This window comes from Carassius carassius, chromosome 1 (assembly GCF_963082965.1).
Source record: "Carassius carassius chromosome 1, fCarCar2.1, whole genome shotgun sequence".
Taxonomy (NCBI): domain Eukaryota; kingdom Metazoa; phylum Chordata; class Actinopteri; order Cypriniformes; family Cyprinidae; genus Carassius; species Carassius carassius.
In genome coordinates this window covers 12755308-12779311 of record NC_081755.1, presented here as the reverse complement: position 1 = coordinate 12779311, position 24004 = coordinate 12755308, and the positions used below count along the sequence as shown (strand labels likewise).

Below are 24004 nucleotides of genomic sequence, written 5' to 3'. Positions count from 1 at the left end.
CCTCTACTCTACTCCTTGGACACATCTGACAGTACTCCCACTCATCCCACCAACACCATCATCAAATTTGCAGATGTTACCACAGTGATTGGACTCATCTCAGGAGATGATGAATCAACCTACAGAGAAGAAGTCCAGAGTGGTGCTCTGTAAATAACTCTGTCCCTGAACACCACTAAGACAAAAGAGCTCATTCTGGAATTCAGGAGGCTTCATACTGAACCAGCCCAACTCCACATCAATAGGAAATGTGTATGCGAAAGGGTCCTCACCTTTAAATTCTTGGGAGTACACACATCCAGCGACATGTTTTGGTCTGCTAACACCTCAGCAGCCATCAAAAAAGGCACAACAATGGCTGCACTTCCTCAAAGTGCTCAGGAAGAACAACCTAGAGTGTAAGCTGCTGGTGTCCTTTTAGCGCTCCACCATAGAGAGTGTGTTAGTGTACTGTATTTCAGTGTGGCACTCCAGCTGCACTGCAGCAGACAAGAAAGCCCTCCAAAGAATAATCAACACAGCCCAAAGAATCACAGGCTGCTCACTACCCTCCCTGGAACCACTTAATTGGCTCTGTCTCACTCTCCTCTCCACCTGTAGCTGGTGTGTGGTGAGTGCACTGGCGCCCGTTGTCCTGTGGCTGCTTTCGCATCAACCAAGTGGATGCTGCACACTGGAAGTGTTTCAGGAGAGACCCCCTATATCAGGGGTAACCAACCTTGCTCCTGGCGATCGACTGTCCTGCAAAGTTTAACTCCAACCCTAATCAAACACACCTGCCTTTAATTTTTCAATGAGCCTGAAGACCTTAATTAGTTGCTTCAGGTATGTTTTGATTAGGGTTGGAGCTGAACTTTGCAGGACAGTCGATCGCCAGGAGCAGGGTTCAGTTACCCCTGCCCTACATGATTGGAAAGTGCTTTGGGTGTACAACAATATACAATAAAGCGCTATATAAATGCATTATTCATTCATATGAATGATACAGTTTTTCTGAAATGCTAAAACACATTTCACAAACGTTTCCTCCATGTTCCCCAATGTCTAAACACAACACCCTTTTCTAAAGCTACATAAACACAACCACACCTTCTCACTTCAAAACTCAAACTTTCACACCAAAAGAGCAGCTCGAGGCTTTCAAAAATGTAAACACTATACACTTCATCACACACTACAGCAAAACAATTGAAAACACAATGCTCAATTTGTGAGAAGGTTCTTTGTTTCATAACTGCCAATGAATATTTTTAGAAACTTTACAGTAATGGATGTTCTTAGATCTCTGCAGAGGATTAGGTATTTAAATTTGGGAGTTTCATATGAAGACTATAAAGCTATAGTAAATTCTGCATGTACACTACTGTAACACAACTCAATGCAAAGACATAATCTATTGCACACAACAGTACTCGTGAAAACATGATCAAAGTGTGAAGTTTTTTTATTTACTTTATTCACACCACAATCACTGTGCAGCATCATGTCGCTGAGCTGCATCGGGCCACATCATCGGCTAGATTGTCTCTTGCCAGGCACTGCAGGAAAAACGCCCTGGAATGGCAAATCCATCCTTGGAAGGCCTCCACTGGGATGTCAACACAGGCCAGCTCCATTGCCCTTAGGAGGTTCTCTCTAGTGTATGGTTGTCTTTCATAAACCTTCCATCTCCATAATGAGAAGAACTCCTCTATAGGGTTCAGGAAAGGTTTTTGATTTGGTTTGTTTTGTGGAAGCGTACATTTTCCCAAATGTTCACATAAATGTGATGTGCGGGCCCAGGATGGGGTTGTTGGCGGTCCAGGAGGATGTCTTTTAGCTCCTCTAGGAAGGTGAGGACACGTTGGGTGTTGTAAGACCCAATATCCTCTGTGAAAATGCACAGGTGTTCAGAACAGTCAATCAGGTAGCACAGTATTGTCCAGAAGTAATGTAGGCCCCTGAGCAACACAGTAGGTCCACTAACTATACTGTGAACAAGGATGTATACTTACTTGCACATACTCGTAATGTAGGTCTTTGTATCGCAGAGTTGCGCTCAAAGGGAACCCTATAGACCGGTTTCATCCGCATCTTTTGGCGCCGGAGAACTCTGTCTATTGTGGCCAAGATGACATCAATGCTCTCAAAGTTGACATTTTCGGCAATGACTTTGTCTCTGATCTCCCGGAGTCTGATGAGGTTGTTCTCACAAACCAGATCCACAATGAGGGTTTCTTGTGCCGCTGTAAATATGGCAACCCTCCCACCTTTATGTGGCATTCTTTCAACTCTAAAGAAAGAAATAGGTGTTGTCAATTGACATGTTTTACAATACAGTAACAACTGATTTGAAACCAATAGACTACTTTCACAGGCGTGTAAAATTGTATTGTGACAAAGAAAGCAATAGAGTACAATACCTGTTGTGTTGTCTGAATGCCCTAAAAATGGTGGCCACGGTGAACCTACTCAGGTTTGGACGGACTCGTAGTCCTGCTTCAGCCATTGTCATGCCATGCACAATGACTGTTGCTCGCAACTCGTCCATAATGATGGTGCGAGGTTGTCTTGCTCTCCCTCCTGGACCTTCTCCTCTCCCTTGTTGGCCTGCTCCTCTTCCTCTACTGATTTGAACTCCTCTTCCTCGTTGGCCTGCTCCTCTTCTTCCATGGCCAGCTCTTCTCCCTCCTCTGACTCAAATTCCTCTTCCTCTGCCTTCATCCATTGTGTTTGTTTGGAATCCAGCAAACTGTGCACTCTGAACTTGCTTTTATACATGTGGTCACAGTATTAGCAACAAGGGTCTTCAATTTTGAGTCGTTGTGTGAATGAATGAATGATGCCAGGTGTGTTCATTGTGTTCAAATATTGCTGACTGTGGCAAGCATTTCGCATCACATGAGCTTTCATTTGAGAATATGAGCAGAGTTCTTTTGCAACTTGTGTTTTAGCAACAAAGAAAATGTGTTAAGATTTATGAGAACGGAGGATTGTTTTGTGAATTGTGTCTTCATGAGAAATGTGTTTTCATGATATTGGAAAATGATGGCTAGATTTAGTAAATGTGTTTAGACAACTGGTCATTTGGTTTAGAGGATTGGCTTTTGTGTTTTAGCATTTGAGAAAAACTGTAAAAGGAGTAGAAAGCATTGCTCACTCCCATTATCTCTCAAGAGTCAAAAATATCATCAAGGACACATACCACCCAGGACACCACCCGTTTAATCTTCTGCCCTCAAGGCAGGTGGTACAGATCCTTAAGAGCAAAATCAACTCACTTACAGAACAGTTTCTTTCCAGTTGCTATCAGTACTTTAAAATCATAAATGCACTAATGCCAAATACTATTCCAACCATGTTAATCTTTTAACTACATTCACTTATTTCATTTAAATCTCTTTTGTCTATACTGTTGCTATACAACATGCATTATACAATATTGTACAATCTGCAATACCACTGTCCATACACTTTATTTATCAGAACTTTAAACAAATGCACTAAATAATATTTCAGTTGAAATGGTGCAGTAATACATTTGCAATAATATACATATGTCAACTGTGCAATACTATATCTAGTCACTAAATCTCTACAGTACTCATTCCATTTAAATTGTACTTTTGTAAAAACATACTGTGCATATCAATGTGAGGGCCAACATGCAATACTATAAATGGTCACTTTACCCAGATTGCTCAATGTAAATATATTAAAACCTGGTAGATTTTAATATTGGTATTGTGACCATTTCCTCTTCATCTGTCTGTGGTGCTGGTGCAGGTTCTGCCCCCCTTTTACGAGTCTCTGCATTCTTGCTGTTAGCTGAATAGAAGTCAAATGTTTATTTCTTTGCCCTAATTAATTACAGCTGTTGAATAATATAGATGGAGACGCAAATAATAAGGGACACTTTTTTTCAACAAAATGTATGTTAGATGAGTTTGTAGTAGACAGTTTGTAGTCCTCGTCAATTGCATGCATCTGCTCCACAAGAGCAATGCATTCTCCATTTCAGCGTCTTGTGGCATGCAGTGGGCGGACATTCCATTCCAAACGCAGACAATTTACACATCTTTCTCTCTCTGTCAAAGTGGCCATATTTGAAAAAAATATCACTGGATAACATAGCTGTTGGTCATTTAATGTTTCTATTCTAACATTTACATTTTTCCTTTTTTTTCTCAGAGTGTTACAAGCTCTTGGTACATGAAGAAGATCTGTAAAGTTGCAAAGACTAAAGTCTCAAATCCAAAGATAAATTCTTTATAAAAGTTAAGACTCTGCCATACCCCCCAAAAAGGCTCATTCAAACACTCCCCCACATCTCTATGTCACTATGTCAAGTAAGGTCACCTTTGTGTATATATAGCGCTTTAAACAAAATAAATTTTTTGCAAAGCAACTGAACAACATTCATTAGGAAAACGGTGTCAAATAATGTAAAATGACAGTTTAAGGCAGTTCATCATTGAATGCAGTGATGTAATCTCTGTTCAGTTTAAATAGTGTCTGTGCATTCATTTGCAATCAAGTCAACGATATCGCTGTAGATGAAGTGTGCCTTACTAAGCAAGCCAAAGGCGAAAGCGACAAGAAACCAAAACTCCATCGGTGACAGAATGGAGAAAAAAACCTTGGGAGAAACCAGGCTCAGATGGGGGGCCAGTTCTCCTCTGACCAGACGAAACCAGCAGTTCAATTCCAGGCTGCAGCAAAGTCAGATTGTGCAGAAGAATCATCTGTTTCCTGTGGTCTTGTCCTGGTGGTCGTCTGGACAAGGTCTTTACAGGGGATCTGTATCTGGGGCTCTAGTTGTCCTGGTCTCCGCTGTCTTTCAGGGATGTAGAGGTCCTTTCTAGGTGCTGATCCACCATCTGGTCTGGATACATACTGGATCCGGGTGACTGCAGTGACCCTCTGATCTGGATACAGACTGGATTTGGTAGCTAGAGTGACCTCAGAATAAGAGAGAAACAGACTAATATTAGCGTAGATGCCATTCTTCTAATGATGTAGCGAGTACATCGGGTGTTATGGAAAGTGTTCCCAGTACCGGTTTACCTAATTAATGCAGCCTAAAAATCCTCTGATTATTAGTATGTTATGAGTAAGCCAGGTTAAATATGGGGTGGTGTTGGCGCAGTGGATAAGACCCACATCTTTGGCGTGAGAGACCCGGGTTCGAATCCACTGTGAGACACCAATGTGTCCCTGAGCAAGACACTTAACCCCTAGTTGCTCCAGAGGCGTGTGACCTCTGACATATATAGCAATTGTAAGTCGCTTTGGATAAAAGTGTCTGCTAAATGAATAAATGTAAATGTTAAAGAGATGGGTCTTTAATCTAGATTTAAACTGCAAGAGTGTGTCTGCCTCCCGAACAATGTTAGGTAGGTTATTCCAGAGTTTAGGCGCCAAATAGGAAAAGGATCTGCCGCCCCCAGTTGATTTTGATATTCTAGGTATTATCAAATTGAGTTTTGAGAACGTAGCAGACATAGAGGATTGTAATGTAAAAGGAGCTCATTCAAATACTGAGGTGCTAAACCATTTAAGAGTTTAAACCTGTGAGGTCTAAGGGGGTTTTGGGGTCCTGGAGAAGTTTGACATGCCCTGACTTTTGTGTTTTTTTCAGTTGCTTCTAAACATATTCATGGCTAAAGTCTGAAAACACTGTATTCAGTACAAACTGGGTTACAATAATATATAAATAGCATGCATGTACATGATTGTATTTTTGAGAAAATGTTTATGCGTGGTTAGTGAAAAACTTAAAATGTTTAAGTCACTAAAATAAGGTCATAAAACACATACAGAATATTTATCAAACCTGGAGCTTGTAGCCTTGTGGTCTTTCAGTTTTTCAAGATTAGTTTTAATCGTGTAATTGTTAATAGATTTGAACAAAGAATTCAAGTGTGACTACACACAGGCCGTATTGATTGTAAATACAAAAATAAGACGCGGAAAGAAAATGCGGGAAATATTAAAATATTCACCCTTTACTTTAATATATGAACACAGAAAACTGCTGTTAACACGTTAATATAACGTTTCTTATTATATGACTAGAAAAATAATGGCAACTTACTCTGATGAACACGACTCTCCTCAGAGTGGCTGCATGTGCTGCGTGGTCTTCTTGTGTGACAGGTGTCAGCTTTAAGGCACAATACTGCCACCTGGGAGCTCAACCAGGTAGTGAAGCTGGAGTATTTACATGTGGTGTGGTGTTATCATGAGAGAACTGTTCGATTTAAATATTGTGGTTATCACTATTACCGCTATATGATCACATACTAAATTAACACATATCGATAATTGTTCCTTTGAATATCAAGGTTATGGCCCATACCGGTATATCGCGACACCCCTAGCTACAACAATCTGGTACTTCTGAATCAGCTACTCTAAGTATGTTTTGTCATTAGTTTAAGTATTTGCTATTGTCTGTTCAAATGTGTCATGTTGTGTGTGTGTGTGAGAGAGAGACAGAGTCAAACAGTGGCGTCAGCTGTCTTATCCGTCCATGGCTTGTGTACTGCAAACACATATGAGCTTCATCACTGTGTCTGTCACGCCACTCTGGTCCTCTTTCGGGTTTGAACTGATCGTAAAACTAAAGACATTTTTAACTGTCTTTACATTTACTTTGAAAGAGGAAGCTTGCGATTATGGAAAGGGGTTGTGTGCTTGCGGTGTTCGGCCAATCACAATGCACTGGCTCAGTTGCAGAGCAGACTGGGCTTGTTGGAAGGAGGGACTTTGTAGAAAATTATGCGTTTGAAAGAGGCGGGGCATAGAGGACCTACAATAATGTACAGTATTTTAAAAATAATGTGTGTTTTGAACATTAAATCATGTCAACATAGTCTGTTAGTCAAAGATACAAAGATGAAAGATTAAAATATACATTATCTAAATTTTTTTACAGTGAATAAAGTTAATCTTCAAAACCAGCAAATTCAACTGTGAGATTCAGATCAACACAAATATGTAGTTACTCCTCAAAGAACAATGTCACAATTGTATTGTTGTATATCATTTTGTTTCATGATATAAATTATATAATTGTGTTTCTTATGAGCTTCCTGTGAGTTTTATATATCTAACAATCAGGGCTTTACATTAACTTTTTTGCTCACTAGCCAATGTAGCCACGTTACTAGCCTCACAGCATTTTTACTAGCCACATTTTTGTTGTTGTGAAATTACTTGATAAAATTTGACTATGGCTGCTAATATTTACTTGAACTAGATTTACAACCCTTTTAAAACCACTGTACAAACCCAAATCAATAAATGTATAACAATTCAGGTCATTATCATTAGCTCTGGTTGTGTGTAAAGCTCCTTTTTTAAATAAAACCACGCATTAAGATAAAGACACAAAGTAGCTTCTAATTGCATAATAAAAGTGACGCATGGATGTAGAAGATCAATTTGAAAAAAAAAAAAACTAACCTAAAAAAAAACCTAGCATTAGAAACACTGTCTGTTTAAATATTAGAATCAGACTCAGAATTAATTTATTGAACCACACTGAGAAATTCTTTTACAAGTTGCAATGGAAAGTAGGTCAGTCTCGAAACTGACGAAAAATGCATGCCATGGTTCGGACAAAGTTGCTTTTATCTTCATTAAAATTTGAGGGGAACGTTCTTCTCATCATTAAGAACACATTTCAGTTTGTGTCATTTTTGTGCTCAGGCGCTAATAATGACTACTGGTTAGGTTGCAACCCTCTACGGATACCTTGGCAATCGAATCGCCATTGACTACTAAATATGTTAGTTTACTCGCCACCAGACTGATATATACATACATATATATTTGTAAAAATGGGAAAAAACTAACAAAAATACTGATAGGAAAATAATGTATGAATTCTAATAATAAGAACTATTGATATATATATATATATATATATATATATATATATATATATATATACACATACATACATATATATTTGTAAAAATGGGAAAAAACTAACAAAAATACTGATATGATAATAATGTACGAATTCTAATAATAAGAACTATAAAATACACTAAGGATTACTAAAGGTTAATGAGCTGCTGGATTTATAAATATTAATCAGGTTTTGTGCGTTCGCTTGAACTGTTTTGTTGAAATCAAAACAGGACGATAATATGTGAGCGCCAGCCAATGGGATTGCCGTTTGCGCATTAACACCACCCACTACCGGAAAACCCGACAGTTCTTAAAAGCTGAAGACTTCCATAGGAACGCCATTATTTTGACAGGAAAGTACAACAAAGAATATTGTTTAAATGTAGCGAGTCAATTCACTAAAATCATGTGAACATTGTGTCAGTAATTAAAAAAAATAACTAAGAATTTACTATCTGTGATTTGTCACGTCGCGCCACATCTACTGTAAACAGCATCACTGATTATAATGGGTTCTATTGCATTTTGTTGCTCCACTGGCGCATGGTGTAGACACTGTGAGAGCCACGCAGATGCATGTGGACACTGAATTATGCTCACCTCCATCTCAATCTATGCCTGAAATTACACAGCCTATGTGCAAAACTGTCAGAATAAACATCTCTACAAGTATCATTAAGTATCATAACCACAGTAACTTATGGCTTATGTGAAGGTATATGTGACGAGTGGGATGGAGCCGAGAGCCGTGGGAGCGTTTTCAGTTCCATTAAATCATTAAACTATAAAAAAAAAAAAAATAGTGGTAAGGAAAAATGCTCAACTACTTAATACAGTTTATTACTTACTGTCAACTTAATTTAAAGGTTGGTAATGTCAAAATTCAACATATATTACCAAATTTTTACAAATATACAAATTTTCAGGTTGTGATTCCATTAAAATGAAAAATAAATAATTGAAATCTCCAGAAAGTTTTACGTCAGTTTTTCATCTCTCCTTACCGTTTATATGGCAAGTAAAATCTTACTGTACTGTAACGGGCTACTGCTAGCAAGCGGCTAACCATGCCCCTTTACTGGCTCACGTTATTTTATTAGAATGCATTATTTGTTTTCTGTTCCTTTCTGAATACAGACACCAACCCATCCATGCACATCACATCCCCTGCACAGCCTGGAATATAACATTTATTTCCATGATTATTCACGCTTGTTTCTTCAGAATAGCTGCAGAACTTCTGATGATTCGGCTGTGCAGGTTCAGCTGGTGGCTGATATTGAACATTGGTGGGTATAAGCAAATGTTGCGGGAATAACTATTAGTGATTGAGGCTGTAATATCACAGTCTGTTATGTTCTGATTCAACTATTCTTCAGTGGTCTTTTGCATGCACAAGATTAACAGAAGGAGAAAACAATGGTGTTTGAGCCTCATATTATGTAATTTCCATGTACAGAACTGTTATTATTCAACTATGCCAAGGTAAATACAGTTTTTCATTCTGTCACCTTTAAGCAAATACTACAACACTTATTCACATGCAATCACTCTCTCAATAATGCATTCAAACAAATGTAATACAGCGCTACTTCATCTGTATCTGATTTTGAATGAGCAGAAATCTGTAAGAAATGCATTGATTCGTAGGTAAAATAACTGACGAAAATGTACTGTTATTTTCATCTCAAACAATATTTGCATCCCAAAAAGCAGCAATTATACATTTTAATGCTGACAACCACGTTATTGGCTTGTCATGTGGTAGAATAAAAGTTTGCAAACTAGTGTTATGATAAACCACTTTGAAACTCTCCTTTTATATTTTAATATGTTTTGAACAGAGCTGTGCTATTTCAAACATGCTGAAATACTTCAGACGTGGAGCGGTGTTTCTGATATCAGTGGAGCAGGAACGGGAAATGGTCAACCCAGTGCAGAGAGATTGTTAAATTCTCAGAGCTCGGAGTGGAAATTATTGACGCTCCACTCCGCTCAAACACTCTGCTGGACACTGCCACACAAATGTGGCTTTTGATTACTTTTAATGACTGTCCCCCTACAGGATTTAACACAGAGTAAAAGCTCACTACCAGTTACAAAGACAGTTTGTCACAAGCAATTCCAGTTGCATTTTTCATCATAAAATTTCTTAAATTATCCTTTTTACTATGTTCTAGCCCACCAAACCAAACAGCTGAGAAAGTAAATGGACAGTATACTGGTTCCAGTGTTGGGCAAGTTACTCTGAAAATGTAATCTGATTACTGATTACTTCTTTTAAAAGTAATCATGTTACTGTTCTGATTAAGTTATTTCAAAATTAATTATTATTTACATTACTTTTTTCTCCATGAAATTGATGAAATCCCAGCATACACACTCATAATAAATATTTGTTATTACAGCATCAACATTCACAGAACAGTTATTCTTTACTAAAGCAAGCGGCTGCTGTGTGCATGGTTTATATGGTTTGGTGGAATGCCAGCAAAGAGCGCTGCATTTATAACCTCTAAAATACCTCTCAGTTCAAACATCTCACAAATCTGTTAACACACAATAAAAATATGCATAATGAATCTACATTTTCCTTACTTCAAACGAATACTTAAATTTGTGGCTCATCATTAGCCTATTATTTTTAACAACAAAACATGCTAAAACAGTACAATGACAAATTCTCTCATACTAAACTTTGAACTTTTATTAATATAAGGAAAATGTTTTATCTGCATTGTTACAAATAAAAATTAAAAGTTCTTTGGATTTCCTCTTTCTTTAAAACTATAGTGGTTTGTGGTTCATTGTTAGCTCATTAATTAAAACACATAAGCCATAAAATAGTACAATGGTACAAATTCCCATTGGCATTTAAAGATCTAAATTTTATTAACAAAAACGAATAAGATGGATATTGTAACCAAAATAAATGAGGTATTTTCCCCCTTGTATAACAAATGCTTAGTTTGTGGTTCAATGTTTTATTTTAAATGAAAACAGCAACAACGACAAACTCGCTTAGCCGAAATTAAACTTTTATTCACAAAACGTGTGCTTTTGGATCAGTATCTTGCATCAATCTCATCGTGCGACAAACCAATCCCTGTTATAGCCTAAATAGAAGCTCTGCATACGCTTGCACATGTTAATTGTTTGTATTTTATATGAGTTCATTTTGCTTTAGTATAATAGATGGATAACAATTTATTTGTTTTAGATTTTTTATGTTTAGATACTTTTTTTTATTTTCCTGCATCCTGCACACACACGAGTCTTGTCCCGTGACGCTCTCTGTTGCATCGGGTCTCGCGGGAGCAAGTCTGTAATCCGCTGGCACTTGACGTGACAGTGCGTGTGCTACATCCTCTTTACAATCTCTAGATTATATTAAACACTGCATTCTGTCAGCAATGTAATGCAGCAGTAATGTATTAGACTTAGCTGTAACAGACAGTAACAGTTGGACTGAAGAATATAAAGCACTTTTTTATTTCATTTGTACCATTTTTCTATCATATTTATCTATGATTTAATTTTCTTAGCTGATTTATTCACCTACAAAATCACCCCAATCATAAATTTTGTTTTCCCCAAATAGAGCTGTTCAAGTCATCTGGTGATTTTTTTCCATATCGCAATATACATTGCAGAGAAAAATTATCACGATGTGTGTTGTTTTTTCCAATATCGTGCAGCTCTACTAGTAAGTTTAGTCAAGCTTACAGACTCAGTAGCTTCTGCAGCATGAGCACAAACATCTAGTCCTCCATTGTTGTTGGTGTTAAATGACGTAGCGGTGTCTGACTATAGTAGAAACGTGGGGTGATGACATCATTGTTTCACAAAATATATGGATTGGCAGTACACAAAAACAAAAAAGGTGTCATTTTCAGATTTATCCACTCTGGGACCTGGTTTAAAAAAAAATTGGAATTCACTCTCCCAAAATGCTGGATCCGTCTGGATGAAACATATACAACTAAATGTGTCTCCGCCTGTACGGGGTCTTACTGTGATTGTTTTTTGTATGACTGTGTATAACAGATGACTTAATGGAACACTTCCCACGTACATTGCGGTGATGTGCTTTCTCTCCAGTGTGAATCCTCTCATGTCTTTTCAGACTCGATGTACCACTGAATCTCTTGTCACAGTGTGAACACTTGTAAGGTTTCTCTCCAGTGTGACTCCTCTCATGTCTTTTCAGACTCGATGTACCACTGAATCTCTTGTCACAGTGTGAACACTTGTAAGGTTTCTCTCCAGTGTGAATCCTCTCATGTGTTTTCAGATTTCCTGTACGAATGAATCTCCAGTCACAGTGTGAACACTTGTAAGGTTTCTCTCCAGTGTGGGTCCTCTCATGTGTTTTCAGCTCTGTTGACTGAATGAATCGCTTGTCACAGTGTGAACACTTGTAAGGTTTCTCTCCAGTGTGAATCTTCTCATGTGTTTTCAGAATTCCTGAACGACTGAATCTCTCGTCACAGTGTGAACACTTGTAAGGTTTCTCTCCAGTGTGGATCCTCTCATGTGTTTTCAGACTTGCTAAATGACTGCATCTCCAGTCACAGTGTGAACACTTATAAGGTTTCTCACCAGTGTGAATCCTCTCATGTGTTTTCAGACTTGATGACACACTGAATCTCTTGTCACAGTGTGAACACTTATAAGGTTTCTCTCCAGTGTGAATCCTCTCATGTGTTTTCAGACTTGATGACACACTGAATCTCTTGTCACAGTGTGAACACTTGTAAGGTTTCTCTCCAGTGTGGATCCTTTCATGTGTTTTCAGATGTGTCAAATCACTGAATCTCTTGTCACAGTGTGAACACTTGTAAGGTTTCTCTCTAGTGTGGATCCTCTCATGTGTTTTCAGATGTGTCAAATCACTGAATCTCTTGTCACAGTGTGAACACTTGTAAGGTTTCTCTCCAGTGTGAATGCTCTCATGTGTTTTCAGATGTGTTAACTGACTGAATCTCTTGTCACAGTGTGAACACTTGTAAGGTTTCTCTCCAGTGTGAATTCTCTCATGTGTTTTTAGATGTGTTAACCGACTGAATCTCTTGTCACAGTGTGAACACTTGTAAGGTTTCTCTCCAGTGTGAATCCTCTCATGTGTTTTTAGATGTGTTAACTGACTGAATCTCTTGTCACAGTGTGAACACTTGTAAGGTTTCTCTCCAGTGTGGATCCTCTCATGGGTTTTCAGATGTGTTGAATTACTGAATCTCTTGTCACAGTGTGAACACTTGTAAGGTTTCTCTCCAGTGTGAATCCTCTCGTGCAGTTTTAAACTGCTCCCTGAACTAAAAGTCTTTTCACACTCAAAGCACATGTACTCTCTCACACCAGTATGTATTTTCTGATGTTCTTTCAAACTTTGTAGATGCAAAAAACTCTTACCACACAAATGGCATGAATGTGGCTTCTTCTTTGCATGAACTTTCAAGTGTTTCTTCAGAAGTGAAGCCCATAAAAACATTTTACCGCATTGATCACATGCATGCTGCTTCTCTTGATGATTTGATTCTTCATTTTCCTCTTTTTCTTCAATGTACTCTGAAATAAAAGTAAAATTATTTATTTTTGGTATATTGTTAAAAGCAGAGAATGTCTGTAAATACACAATTTACTTTGTTTGCTTCAGATTTAATGACTTTTACAAATTTAATAGGGAAACTGGGTAAACATTTTTAAGCATCTTTATCACCGTTACAGCCCTAGTAAAATGTATATATTTTATATACACATTTATACATTTATATACAGTAGGTAGGGCTGTGCAAAAAATCGAATGCTATTTTCATGCACATCTCATCAGTAAAGACGCTCCTGTAATTAGAATTATATCTCCAGCACGTGCGTTCAGATCAGGGTTGCCAGGTTTCACAACAAATCCTGCCCAGTTGCTTCTCAAAACTAGCCTAATCACGCTTCCAGAAGGTTCCCCGATAAAAAATTGCTTCCCGGAGTTAAAATATACGTTTTTTAGCAGGGTTGCCTTGGTAAAATTCGCATTTTAGGGGCTAAATATCACGTTATTTGTATTGGGGTCGCTTTGACCCGCGGACATGAAAAACAACCACAGGCAACAACGGTTGGCATTTACTACACCGAGCCGTAGTTCACTGACAATCTACACAAAATCGATGTTAAAATCGCAGGCGATTATTTGTCGATTTTGAAAACGATTTTGTGTTAGTTGTCGGTAGACTACGGCTCTGTGTAGTAACTGCCGCTCCACCTGAACCAGTGTTGCCAAGTCTGCGATTGTTTTTTTTTATGTCCGCGGTTTGATCAACCCAATACCAATAACGTGATATTTAGCCCCTAAAATGCGAATTTTACCAGGGCAACCCTTCCACAAAATATATATTATAACCCCGGGAAGCAATTTTTATTTGGGAACCTCCCGGAAACGCGATTGGGCTAGTTTTGGACTAGTTTTAAGAAGCAACTAGACAAGATTTGTTGTGAAAACCTGGCAACCCTGATCTGAACGCACGTGCTGGAGATATACTTCTAATTACAGGAGCGTCTTTACTGATGAGATGTGCATTAAAATCGCATTCGATTTTTTGCAAAGCCCTTACAGTAGGTAGACAACCAGAATAGGTAATACCAACGCGGCATGCAGGTTCGCATGACCAAAATAAGAAATGCGCTGTGTAAATAAAGTTCAGAAGGCGCGTTTGCATACTGCTGTTAATGGGCAATTACCATTTTAGATCTACAAACTTTACAAGATTTTTTTTCAAACTGAAAACATAAATCTAGGCTATCCGCTACCGTTTTCAAAGCACAATTCAAAACTGTGACATTTCATTCACTGAAGCTCTACAGACGGCAGTGCTAAACCCGGAAATCCATGTACTTACTTGCTGGCAACCCGCCAAAATAAAAGCTGGCCGATTTTCAGTTTGTAAATTCTGAAAGTTCAGATTACTAATAGCAGATTATTAACTATGACTGGACTGTCACATCCATACCATTATAATTAGAACACCATTATAATAAAACGCTGTGAATTTTTTGAGTTTAGCTGCCGTGTTTCTGCACATTGTTTTGTGAAGAACGCATCCACAAAACGAGTTCGTATTCAGAGCCGCACAGACACGTTCATTTGCATTCGGGCTGATAGCAAGCATATTAGTCCTAATATTAATGTTATGTTGTATAAATAAAGTGTATTCTACATTCAATTATGAGTTTAATCTCATTGATCAAAAACCTGCTATCAAATGCTCACTCTACTGGTCATCTTCAGTGCACGCAGCTCAAAACAGAAATATTGAACATTAATAACTACTGTCATATAGGCTAACTTTATAACGAGAGCACTATTGTAAAAATTGTGTATTGTTAGGGTTTCGCTGACATTTAATTTTAACTATCTTTTAATCAAAACATAAAAACATTATTTACCCCGTTTGTATCTGTGAGGCATTTGTTACACATTTTCCATGTGTGTTAACATCAGTAGTCATGGCTGTAGAATGTCTGACTTGACTCAATGTATTTTGCCCCGGCCCCAAACATATGATTCGACTATCAGTCGAATATCAGCAAGATTCGAAAATTCCGATTCAACTAGAAAATCCTTAGCCGGGAACACTAGTATGTGTGTATATATATATATATATATATATATATATATATATATATATATATATATATATATATATATATTGTCACGATCATCAGCTGGAGTGACTATAAACTCTAATAGAGGGCACTCCACTCAGGACTTTGAAAATGGCGACCGGTTCACTCCTAAAAGGATTCAACAGGAATCTACACATTATACATGCACCGGGACACTTTACTTTTACTTTTACTTTGTACACTTTACAGAACCAATGCAAGTATCCACTTGTTAACTATTAAGATGCGCTTCTAGGCTTTGACCCCTTTTAATTAAGGTGATGAGAGGTGATGGTTCTTAACAGGTTGTGAATTGGTTTGTGAGTAAATACTGCCATGTCGCTCCACTGTCTATTTTAAGATGATTCTAATTGAAATGGCTGAAAAAGCATAAATACAACCACTAGTCATATGATAAAATGGCTTACCACTTTTAAACAACAGGGGATGCTGTAATCAAATCATTTTGGTGTGTTCTGTGTTAGGTGACAATGGCACACACACACAAAGTCTGTTGTCAATATGCCAAAGCATTGCAGAGATACAGCCACAAGTGTCATTTTGGCATCATGCCTCAGATTCATCGCTGTGGTATGCAAAAATGGTTTTGGCTATCGACACAAAATACATAGCATTTTGTCAGGACAGTCTGAATATCATGTGACGCGATTTTGGTAAAAATCTGACTAACGGTTGATGAGGAGTTAAAAAAAAAGTAGGTTTTCAACATAAATTTAAAATGGTGGAAAGGAAGTTCAGCTTACTCTGGTATATTTGGTATCTATGTTGTCGGCATAAACCAGGGAATATTTTGAGTACAATTTATTTGCAATAGGCTGATGCAATAAAAAGTTATTAGCATCTTTATAAATGTAATTATTAATGGTTAATAAATGGTTTATTATTCTTGACCAATAGGTGGCACTGTTAGCAAATTGATGTGGCATGGTCAGTGTGAGGTGACTTTGACACATACAAAGTTTGGTGCAAATATATCAAAGGTTTTTGCAGAGATTTAGCCTCAGATTCATTTTGGCATCTTTCCAGCAAGTTCGTTAATGCGTTAAACGTAAACCGTTTCGTATATCGACACGAAATCCATAACTTTTGCCAATTTCGTCTGAAGATGATCCGAGTCAAATTTGGTGGAAATCTGACAAACGGTCTAGGAGGAGTTTGAAAAAGTAGTTTTTCAACATTAATCAAAATGGCGGGCAGGAAGTATTGCCAATTTTGGCATAATTGGTATTGATGTTCTCGGTATGACCCAAAAAATATAGGGAGATCACTTTGATTTCAATAGTCTAATTTATTCAAAAGAAATTAGCATTTTTTTTTTACATTTCATTATAACTTTTGACCACAAGGTGGTGCTGCCCCCAAACTTTTTGAGTACCATCAGGGCATGGAGCCAAACATTTTTGTAATTATTTTCGTAACGTTGCGATAATGCATTTAAAAATACAGCATTTTAGAACATAATTAAAAATTGCCAGCGGCTAAAATGGCTGACACGGGAAAATTGTATATCATTCGACTCACCATGACCCTCCGAATCTAAAGAGATCAGTTTTGTGATTTTTGACCAAACCATTCAGAAGTTATAAGCACAAATATGCATTTTTCATATCTCCTGACAGGTAGTCTCAGGTCATGCTTGTTATAACACAAACCAAGTTTGGTCTCAATACGCCAAACCGTTGCCGAGATATAGCCTCACATGCATTTTTGCTTGATTTTTGTAGAATTCATTCACGTGTCATTCGAGAACGGTCGGACGACTAAACTTGAATACCTTAACTTTTTGCCGGCGTGGTCTGAAGATGATGTGAGCCACTTTTTGTGAAAATCTGATTAACCGTCTAGGACGAGTTCTAAAAAGTAGGTATTTCGAACAATTGAAAATAGCAAAAAAAAAATAATTTTGCGCTAGAGAGTTGGAGTTAGAGGCTTCAAATTTGCTTGGTTAATGTTGAGACTGTCCTCTATCAGTGTGCCAAAGTTCACAACTTTCTCGCAAGCGGTTCTATGGGCTGCCATAGACTTGCGGCGGAAGAAGAAGAAGAACGCCAATGATTTCAATAGGTGCCTCGCACCTTCTGTGCTTGGCCTCTAATAATAAGAACGGGAACGAAAACAATAGGTGCCTTGCACCTTCGGGGCATGGCCCCTAATAAATGCTGCACATTAGACTCAACATCACACACGCCACGCAAATCTTGCACTGACATTTTACACACCTGCATTTAAACCCATCAAACATTTGACATCTAGGGCTGGGACGATAAATCGATGCAGAATCGATTTGTGGATCGATTCTTAGATTTTAAGAATGCATTGCGATTTCTCTGGAATCGATTCTGAACTTAGATTTTAACAGCAGATGGCGCCAGATGGCTACTCGACATAAAAATCTGGGGTCAGATTCACAAAACATTCTTAACAATAAAATTCTTCTTAACTGACAATTTCTTCTTATTTTCTAACTTAAGAAAAAAAGATAAGAATATTTTGTATTCCCCAAAAAAATCTTTTTTCTTAAGATTGTTCTTAAGACAAAACCTAAGAAGAATTAAAATTCTTGAAAAGTCATCGTAAATAACTTCTTAAATTTAGGACAGCCCCAGGCTTGTCTTAAATCCCAAACAATAATAATTTATTGGGTTATTTCAAATTAATTATTATATTTAAGCATTACAACAACAGCTACATATAATACTATGAGAAGAGGACTAGGGATGTGCACAAGTTTTCTGAAGGGACAGTGATGACATAAGGGTTAATGTAAACATGATCGCTCATGTTTATCCTGTGTATGACGCTGCTTTTTGCTGACTTCAAAACTCATTACCAACTCTAAAACGAGTTAGATAGGGACCTTTAATTGAACTCGTTAATTTGAGCTTATAAATACATAATATTTGGCAGTATTCAGCGTATCTGAATGCACAGGACACATTTGCTGTAGAAGCGCGGACTCAAATACCGGAAGCGTTCACTCAGATGAGAGCGCAAAAACAGCACAAAATGAATGAAACGTATCGCTGCAGCTTGAGACAGGCTATTTTAAAAGTAACTGTTCAAAATCAGACCGGTTAGTTAGTGGTTCGTTTTTTGTACTGCAAATACATGGTCACTACATTAACAATAATATAAGATCTTGACACCTCGTGCAGTATGAATCCGTTAATAATACGCACTGCAGACAGACTATATGTGAAACATGCGTTATACCGTAACACCAGAGCACTACTGTGTTTACCCTCACCACGCCTCGCAGTCACTGCTTAGAAGTGCAACATTGTAAATGGTCCGTCTGAAACAGTGTCACGCAGGATAACGTTTGTTCCGAACGCTGAGTAATTAAATACACCGGTATGGCGGTATATTCAAAATTAACATCGGAATCGAAAATATACACCGGGTTTCGGTATGAACTGGTTTACCGCCCAGCACTATTTATAATAATCATTTATATAAAATTTGTGTTTCAGGGCAGTTGGTGAAGACAGAGAGATGTGACGACATGACAGTTCCTCCTACAGTCTCTGCTGTATATGGATGCCTGTCCACTAGCACTAGAATGAAGTTTACAACATTTTGGTGCCAGGGACCCCTTGCAGAGAAGATTTTTCAAGGACACCCTCAGAATTGCAACAGATTTTAAGGAGTAAAATTATTGTGGGTTGGAGTATAATGAACATAATATGATTGTTTTATTCATTTATTTTTTTAAATGGTCCCCTTTTTTTATAATATATTTGTTTAATCATACAGCAAAATATAGGACTAAGTTACACCAGATCAGGAAAAAAATACATAAGTTGCATCTGTGTATAAGACACATTTTACTATTAATTTCAGAAATCATGTAAATACTTATAAATAAAACAAACATTAAGAAACTTAAAACTACAAACGCTGTAAATATTTTATTTTCGCTCATTTCAAATCATTTAAATGTAATGCTATTTAAAACAGAACAAAAATAAAAATTTTAGGCCTGTGATTAAAATAATCAAAAATTCTAGTGCCATTAGTTACAAGCAGTATATCTTTTGTTAAATAAAGAAAACAAACAAAATGCCCTTGCTATCTCTGTTTCTGTGAACCTCATCCTGAAATGTAAAAAACACAGTGGTATAGGGGTGTAAGAAAATATAGATACACGGGAGTATTGCGATATTTTATTGGGCGATACTCTCAAAAACGTAAAATAAAAAAACTGAATAAAAAAAAAATCATACAAGATTCATAGGGTTGGGTACCGAAACCCGGTACAAATATGGCACCGGTACCTATGGAACCGGTATGCACCAAACCGAATCAGCGCGCAGATTTCGGTGCCTCATTTCTGTGCCTCTTAAATGCCTGAGAGATCGATTGAAATATTTGTCCTGATTCTCTGAAATGTACACACGAAGCATGGGCATCGCTAGGCTTTTTTAGTGGGGCTTCATAAACTGTACACAAATTCACGATCGCCTCAGAGTCTGACCGCTTAAATGTTATATGAAAACAGCAGCAGACCTGTCTCCTCCTCGTCTTTCAACACGCTCTTCAATCAGCAGCCCGCGCGGAGCAGCGCGAGCGGACTCAAACACAAACAGAGGACACAAGGTGTGTGTTTAACGATAGATTATTAGAATATCTGTATTTGTGCAGTTCTTTGTCATAAATACAGTTTACAAAAGAGGGAGCAATCGGTTTGTCATCTAGTGTAAAGTTTTCTCTCTATTCACCGTTCATCACACCACAGCCGTTTCCTCCAGCGAAAATCTTGCCCTTAACACATATGAACGTATACTTTTATTACACTTATTAAAATATACTTAATTTTAATTATAATTGAATTATATGTACTTTATACAGTACACACTACTGTCCAAAAGTCTTAGTCTTAGGCTGTCTGTTGTCAGACTGCATGTGCATTCAACAATCTTACTAGATTATTATTAAAATTAATGGCAAAATGAAAGTTTGGAAATGTAAACTGATATTTCCTACTGACATAATACAGCAAAAGATATAAATAACTGGCTTAAAACCCTTTTTGGGGTGAAAATACTAATGTGACTAAGACTGTAGGCTACTTTACAAATGACATTGTTGCTACTTTATAAAGAATTAGCATACAGTCATTCACTGAACTGATTACAGACAGTGACAGACAGCACTCATTTTAACTAATTCTAGGGGTGTTTTATACAGTTGGTGCAGTGCTCGTGTAGTGGTTTTCGACGGCGATAAAGTTAGTTTGACATTAGACATTGTTTTTTTTTTGTTTTTTTTGCCAATTGAACTCTTTAAGGCTGTTATGTTTTGAGCTCAAACTAACTCGGATAGTCATAAATCCATGCCCTTTTTGTTGCACAAGGCTTAATTTCTTGGGGGGAAATTAACAATCAACCATTTAAATTAAATAAACGATTTAACTACGTGACATTATAATGTAAAACCAATACTAAAATATTCAGAAAAACATCCGTTATTGCACAAAGTTCAGTTTTGTTGAATTACCATTTTATGGGTTTTAAAATAATTTTACAACTTTTAATGTATGCAATAATATAAATCCATTAAAGGACAACATCATTTGATCAAACCAACTGTAAAATATACAGAATATTATTCAGTATAATGCACAAGGCATTGTTTTTCAGATGATGCCTTTGTTGTTTTTATATACATTATTGAATCAACAGTTTTATATAATATACTCACTTCAATTAAACTGACACAGTTTGAGATAAAGGTATCAAACCAACTGTATTATATTCTTTATAATGCACAAGACATGGTTTTTTAGATTATGCTTTTGTTGTTTGTATATTGTTTATATTTTATTAAAGGATACTGCAAGCACTTTAATTTATCCCCCTTTATTCATACTGCACAAAAAGTGGTTCAGTAACATTGAATGTTACAAAATAGTCAAAGGAACTTTATATGAAAGACATAAAGGAGGAACTTCGCCTATTAATAAAAACCCATGGGTAAGTCTTGAGTGCCGCAGTCTACACCTAGACTTTATATAAAAACACCCACAAATGTCTCCACAGAAATTCTCCAGGGCACCAAAACACCCGAGAAGTAAAACTTTGTAAGCCTAATGTAACGTTACCACAAACAGTCATTAAAGATGAATGAAGAATAAAATAAAAAAAAATAATAATAAAGTAAAATAATTAAGAATAAACACCAACCTCCTTGTTCCTCTTGTTTTATTCTCCAGGTTTCTGGTTCCTCGTGTTTTATTCTCAAAGTTTCTGGTTCCTCGTGTTTTATTCTCCAGGTTTCTGGTTCCTCTTGTTTTATTCTCCAGGCTTCTGGTTCCTCGTGTTTTAGTCTCCAGGTTTCTGGTTCCTCGTGTTTTATTGTCCAGGTTTCTGGTTCCTCTTGTTTTATTCTCCAGGTTTCTGGTTCACTCGTGTTCTCTTCTCTCTCTTCTTTAATAAACATAATTTTCACAGCAGCAGATCTCAGTTCAGATGATAAACTCTTCCAGATATTCCTGCTCGCTTCAAAACTCACGAATGTGAGGATATTACAGGTATTTACTAAACTGATTTAAAATCTGTATTTTCTCTAACATGTCTAACTGTTTGTATGAAGGCAGCACACCGACATATCAACAACAGAGAGCGTGGTGAAACTTCTTCTTCTTCTATTTTTCCTGGCGGTTGACAACTTGTTGTTGTATTACCGCCTCCTCTGGACTGGAGTATACCCACAACTTATATTATTTCTATACTTTTAAATTCTTTTTCAAAGCCCTGTATTCTTAAAAAAAGAAAACAAAATTTGACATATCTTATCAGAACTTCCATGTAAAATATTTCTATAATTAAATATAATTTCATTGGCTTCTACTTGCTCAATAAACCTTTCCCTCTCATTCTTATATTTCTGACAATAAAACAATACATGCTCTACAGTTTCTGAGTTATTTCCAAGACAATACTCACAGATACCATCACCATGCTTTTTCATTAAAAATAATGTACTGTTAAGTCTGGTGTGCCCAATCCTCAACCTGGACAACACCACTTCTTCATGTCTAGTTCTACCTGACCCTGCATTCTTATTTAGGCCTACTTTAGACTGTAAGTTAAAAGGATGTCTCCCACTTGATTCATTTTCCCAACAGCGCTGCCATATTTCAAAAGTTCTTGTTTTAATAATACTTTTAACTTCTGCTTTACTGTGTTTTATGTCAACATCAATGATATCTTTATCTGCTGCTCTTTTGGCCCATACATCAGCCAGCTCATTCACCTCCACCCCTATGTGTGCTGGAACCCATAAAAAGGAAAACATTTTACCTGCCTTTTGCAACCCACTCGCTAACTGCAATACTTCAAGCAGAATGTCTTTCCTGGACCCTGAATGGGAATTCTTGATACTTAAAATAGCAGAACTGGAATCAGAAGCTATGACAGATTGTCTATTCCCCCCATTACTTTCTACCCATAACAGGGCAAACCATATAGCTCCAAGCTCTGCCGTATATACTGTATGAAGGTAGCACACCGACATAACAACAACAGAGAGCGTGGTGAAACTGAACTTCTTCCTCTGAGGTTTAATGATGTTTGTCAAACAAACGTGTGTGTTTAGCGCCTCCCGCTGGACTGGAGCGAAGCGACGAGAGGAAGAAAGACCAGGGGCCCATTCTTCGTACGTCGCTAACTCAGTTAGCTGGATTTGAATGTTGACGATTTGGCGGGATCTTGGATCGTTTGGTTCTTCGAAGCTCATCCCGGAGCTGCTGTCATAGCAACAGGTCCGTAAACTTAAACCTGCTCGGGAGCAGGCTTATTTCATGTAAACAGGATTAGATCGCTTCTTTTCAACCAGAACTGACACTCAAAATATGTCTGTTACCACCGCTACTTTATTACAAGAGTATCGTACTGATCCAGGGACAATAATTTAAAATAATAATCATTTTAAAAAAAAATTAAAAATAATATAAAATGCTGTCCATAACAGCCTACTATAGACACAGCCAGTTTTACTCACTGAAATATTTATTTGTCATAAAAGTATTACTTCATAATTGTATTAGAGTCTCACACACATGCTATACAGATAATAGAGTCGTGCATTATTTTGAGTGATGACTGCTATTATAAGAGTGGCTTGATGGAGTGCAGGAGATGCAGATAACATGATATTGACCCTTAAGAAACTTTCATTAATGCTGTCACGTAACAAATCTGTCCAAATATAAAATGAAATAAATAGATCATTTCTACACTGAAATAAAAATGTAAAGACTGCACAACTATTATAAATTGCGAATCTAAATAATTGGGAATCATTAAAAAAAATTCTAATAAAATAAAAACGTATCTATTATCTGTTTCATGTATCTATTATAACATTTATGTAGTTTTGTTTGCTTGGCTGTTTCCTTATAAAAGTCCAGAAATTTGTCAAGTTT

The 24004-nt window shown here is 37.1% G+C and overlaps 2 protein-coding genes across 4 annotated transcripts in view; one reads left to right on the top strand and one right to left on the bottom strand.

Annotated features, from left to right (window-relative positions):
* Positions 1–24004, top strand: part of LOC132146361 (zinc finger protein 658B-like) — a 910027-nt gene that overhangs the window by 218631 nt on the left and 667392 nt on the right. The gene's annotated exons all lie outside the window — the stretch shown is intronic.
* LOC132148704 (zinc finger protein 271-like) overlaps positions 11878–24004 on the bottom strand; it is a 141369-nt gene continuing 129242 nt past the window's right edge. The window contains exons 2-3 of one of the 3 annotated variants that reach the window (XM_059557490.1): positions 21762–21953; positions 11878–13470 (exon numbers count right to left, since the gene is read on the bottom strand). In XM_059557490.1, the coding sequence (XP_059413473.1) occupies positions 11885–13393 (1509 nt within the window). In that variant the 5' untranslated portion in view covers positions 13394–13470; positions 21762–21953 and the 3' untranslated portion in view covers positions 11878–11884. Of the gene's footprint in view, positions 13471–21755; positions 22136–24004 lie in introns of those variants that run through there. The other 2 variants (XM_059557428.1, XM_059557569.1) reach the window with 2 other exon arrangements.